This window comes from Gigantopelta aegis, chromosome 15, assembly GCF_016097555.1.
Source record: "Gigantopelta aegis isolate Gae_Host chromosome 15, Gae_host_genome, whole genome shotgun sequence".
NCBI lineage: Eukaryota > Metazoa > Mollusca > Gastropoda > Neomphalida > Peltospiridae > Gigantopelta > Gigantopelta aegis.
This window is the reverse complement of record NC_054713.1, coordinates 8782758-8787866: the sequence shown is the minus strand read 5'-3', so window position 1 is coordinate 8787866 and position 5109 is coordinate 8782758. Positions and strand designations below refer to the sequence as shown.

The following is a 5109-nucleotide window of genomic DNA, read 5'->3' as shown; positions in this document are numbered from 1 at the left end:
AAACAAATGTATACAGAGTGGGGTGAAGCTCAGCAGTACAGTGCTCGCCCGGGGTCCGATGTGTCGCAAAATCGATCGTTGTTATGTTTCAATGATCGATTATAATAAGAAAAAGTAATCGGTTTTGTTTTACCGATTTGATCATATCCATTATAATATCCAAAATTGTATGTGGAAATGTTAACAGTAATTGTTTCTCCAGTTTAAATGATGGAATTGGTGTAAATATTTTCGTGTGTAAATAAAGAAATAAAAAGTTACTTATTACAATTATTAGCCAATTGTAGGGTCTAAATCCCAGTGAAATGATAACATGCGCATAGTCCTAATAACTCAAAGCTTTCTTATGTTCATGTATTTCTAATCGAAAGTTGATCAGTTGGGGTCAAACGATTATGAACGATGATCGACGATGAAACACTAATCGATCGCCATTTATACACTTTTGTGTCAAACAAAATAACAATAACAACAAAAGAAAAAACAAACAATAAAGGAAAAAAAGAAGAAGAAAAGAAAAAGCACAAACAAAAAAGCACAAACAAACACACTATCTTCCCTCGTCCCCACGCACACCAACAACATTGATCAAATAAATAAATAAAAACCCAAGTTAAAAAAAAAAAAACTTCATTATAACTAATGCTAGGTTTTCACTACCAACTGCCACGACTAAGTTGGCCACCGTTATGCTCTCACGACTTCTACGACTATCCAATTGCTAGTCTGAGAGCTTTTAAAACTCTTAAATTTTTATCATTTACGACTTCTACGACCGATTAATTGTTAACTGTTAATCTGAGCGCACCCATCTCAAATTGGCAGTTGGGGAAATTACATAAGAATCAGTTATGTAATACGTTTTCTTGTTTTCTTTTATATTTTCAGTCGGATGCGCTTATGAACAGCCAGCGATATGTGAAACTTACGGTACAACAAATTGTGACAGTTACCCATCCTTCAAGAAGATTTGTCCACAAAAGTGCGGGGACTGTTAATGTAAGAATAATACAAGTGCACTGTACTGTCGGGAAATAGGGGCGGGATGTGAGATCACACACGTAGTTACATGGTCCGCAGTGAAGGCAGTATTGAAGAAAAACGAACAAACAAACATACACACACATAAACACAGACACACACACACACACACACACACACACACACACACACATACACACACTCACACACACTCACACATATATACTACACAAACACACACAATGACACACACACACACACATACTCACACACACACACACACACACACACAAACACACATATATATACTACACACACACACACAGAAACACACACACAATGACACACACACACACACACACACTCACACACATACAGACACACACACACACACACACTCACACACATATATACTACACAAACACACACAATGACACACACACACACATACTCACACACACACACACACAAACATATATATATATACTACACACACACACACACACACAGAAACACACACACAATGACACACACAATGACACACACACACACTCATACACATACAGACACACACACACACACACACACACACACACACACACACACACACACATACACCACACTCACAGACACACACACACACTATTTCTCTCTTTAACTCTCTCTCTCTCTCTCTCTCTCTCTCTCTCTCTCTCTCTCTCTCTCTCTCTCTCTCTCTCTCACACACACACACAAACAAACACACGCATGCACACACACGCATGCACACACACACGCATGCACACATACACACACGTAAAACCACCATATATGAATATGTGACTATGAAAGTTATCAATGTCTTGTGAACATTTTAAGCCCAGACTGACAGACTACTAGTATTTTCAAACTACATATATACCAACATTGTATTATAAACATTCCCTCCCCATCTGTGCATCTATCATCGGCTATTGGACGTCAAACATACGGTCATTCTGACACTGTTTTTTAAAGGAAACCTGCTGTCGCCACATAGGCTACTCTTTTACGACAGGCATCAAGGGATCTTTTTTTTGCGCTTCCCACAGGCAACTGTTCAACCAGTTATGGATCAGTGGTCGGTGTAAATGGTTTACAACTACCCATTGAGCCTTTCGGAGCACTCACTCAGGGTTTGGAGTCGGTATCTGGATTAAAAATCCCATGCCTCGACTGGGATCCGAACCCAGTACCTACCAGCCTGTAAACCGATGGCCTAACCACGACGCCACCGAGGCCGGTTTGTTTTATGTGTGTGTGTGCATGTTGATAGTGCCCTTTATAGGTCACAACAATAGGTTTTAATGTGCACATTCAGAACAAGGTGTTGTAGCACACGCCTGTCGTGGGCGCAGATGTCGACTTTCGTCGACTCCTCCATCCAGGACAGGAAAAGGTTTTGGTTGGGTGGGTTTGGTTGGATGGGGGAGGGGGTCGCCCATGCTGGCATGTGCAAGGGAGCAACAGTAGCTCAACCTAGGTCGGTAGCGGGTGAGGGTTGGTCATGAAGTCTCTTTTTAAATCAGGATTATGTGTAATTCCTTTCTTTTTTTGGTTGAAATATATTTGATCAGAAATAGACTTTTATGCACTACTACATTCGATAATATTTGCGACTATACACACCTAATTACTACTTGTACTTTGTCATATTTATATTTAACAACAACAACAACAACAGTATCCATACATTTCCAAGATTTTAGGATACGTAATTGTCCACTTCGTACCCTCTGGCACAAAACTTGTTTTTTGTTTTTTATTATCATCATAATTTTTTTTCTTTTCAGAAGCAGCCGTCTAACTTCTCTGTCACGAACAGTGATCATGTCCCTGTTTCTGTATGCACTGAGCAACTAAACTTCGCAGATTTACCACAATAAAGAGACATTGAAGCATAATATGTTGTTTCATCGAGTAATATATTTACATCTGCTTTGGAAACATTGTTTTACTACACTATGTTCAGAGGTCAAATAGCTATGTAGTCCTGGGCCCCGTTCCACGAAGCGATCGTAGCCCTAAGATTACCTTAACGCATAGCTACCTTATGCACTTAAGTTGATCTTAGTGCTAAGATCGCTTCGTGGAACGGGGCCCAGTAGCTTAGCGACATTTTTCGATGGTATGAGGAGAGACTGGATAAAAAAAAGTAAAGTTTGTTTTATTTAACGACGCCACTAGAGCACATTGATTTTTTATCTTATCATCGGCTTTGTGTGTGTGTGGGGGGGTGGGGGTGGGGGTGTGGGGGTGTGTGAGAGAGTTCGTGTGTGTGTGGGTGGGGTGGGTTGGTGTGTGGGTGTGGGTGGGTGGGTGAGTGTGTGGGTGTGTGCATGTGGTGTGTGTATGAGTGGGTGTGAGTGAGTGGGTGTATGTGTGTGTGTGGGTGAGTGTGTATGTAGGTGTGAGTGGATGGGTGTGTGGGTTTGTGGGTGTGATTACCTTTAAATATTGTTCCTGTGTATTCGTGTCATGTCTTTGTCTTGAAAGTGGGCGGGTCGTAACCCAGTGGTAAAGCGTTCGTTTGATGCGCGGTCGGTCCAGGATCGATCCCCATCGCTGGACCCATTGGGTTATTTCTTGTTCCAGCCAGAGCTCCACAACTGGTGTAACAAAGGCCGTGGTATGTACTATTCTGTCTGTGGGATGGTGCATATAGAAGATCCCTTGTTGCTAATCGAAAAAGAGTAGCCCACGAAGTGGCGACAGCGGGTTTCCTCTCTGAATATCTGTGTGGTCCCTAACTATATGTCTAACGCCATATAACCGTAAGTAAAATGTGTTGAGTGCGTCGTTAAATAAAACATTTCCTTCCTTGTCTTAAAACGTAGTTCGTGAACGTCTGAGAACCCGTATTCGTCACACCACTAAGCGAGGCAGAGTGGGATTTGAGAACAGGAACATGTTCACGAACACGTCCTCCGCTCTTTGAAACGTTAAGGGACATTCCTGAGTTTGCTGCAATTTTTAAGATGTTATCGACTAACACAGTTTTGAACGATTATAATTACATATCAAATATATTTTTTCTGCATAAAATGTTAGTGGCTGTATATTAAACGTGTTTCTGATCGTTCAAATATTTGTATTATGTTAAATTTCATTTTATTTCCTCAAATATATTTTTTTCGTACGTACAAAATTATTTGAAGACAAAATCCAGTTTGGGCTTCTTACAAATATTAAGACAACCAGAAACACATTGAATATACAGACACTGATATTCTAAACAAGAAAATATATTTAATATGTAAGTTTCATCGTAGAAATATTTTATTAGTCGGAAACATCTTACAAGCAAACAAACTTTAAGGGACACGTTCCCTTGTACCGGAACATCGTTTCGAATACACGGTTCATCTTCACCCTTGTGGGCTACATCGTTTGATAATCCACTACACTATGACCAATCATCTGATAATCCACTACACTATGACCTGTCACCTGATAATCCACTACACTATGACCTGTCATCACCGGATCGCTTCACGGGCGTTTGGGTCTGCGGTTATAAGTGTATGGTTAGTACCAGTCGATGGAACACCGATCTTTTTCTCCAGCTGTCCTTCGATGAAGGTGGACGTGTCAACGTGCGCTCTCGAGATGCCCCCCCACCTGGGGGGACTGATTGCCAGCTTCGGCCCGATGTTGGAGTTCCGGGTCACGTATACCGGGTCACGGGCGACCGTGACTTTGGTGTATGGTGACCCGCCTCCACAGAAACGGAAAGGGGGGATTGGAAGAGGAAGAAGAAGGAAGAAACCGGTGCTAGGGAAGGCCCAGGGGGGGACAAAGCTGGTGGCTCAACCGCCAGTGGCGCTCCCTCCTGTGATACCGCCCCCACCGAGTCCTCCGGAGAGGACGCAACCACTTGTGGAGCCTGCATCCCCGGAACGGCCGTACACCACCCAGGAAATCGTGAGATTCAAACGGACGAGTGTGCCACCACCGACTTCAACCTCCACCCCAAAGACGACGACTCCGGTGCAGCGGTCAACAACGACCGCTCCCGTCGAGTCGCCACATGGACTTGTTGTTCCGGCGACGAAAAGGAAGGCAACATCACCGACCACCCAGCCAGCCAAGACCAAGCCGCCGCCGGAA

The 5109-nt window shown here is 42.8% G+C and overlaps 1 protein-coding gene across 1 annotated transcript in view; it reads left to right on the top strand.

The window, feature by feature from the left end:
• LOC121390322 (cell wall protein AWA1-like) overlaps positions 1-2903 on the top strand; it is a 16782-nt gene extending 13879 nt beyond the window's left edge. Inside the window, exons 8-9 of the mRNA XM_041522108.1 lie at positions 889-999; positions 2793-2903. Of these exons, the coding sequence (XP_041378042.1) occupies positions 889-998 (110 nt within the window). The 3' untranslated portion in view covers position 999; positions 2793-2903. The remainder of the gene's footprint in view (positions 1-888; positions 1000-2792) is intronic.
• Positions 2904-5109: the final 2206 nt, after the last annotated feature.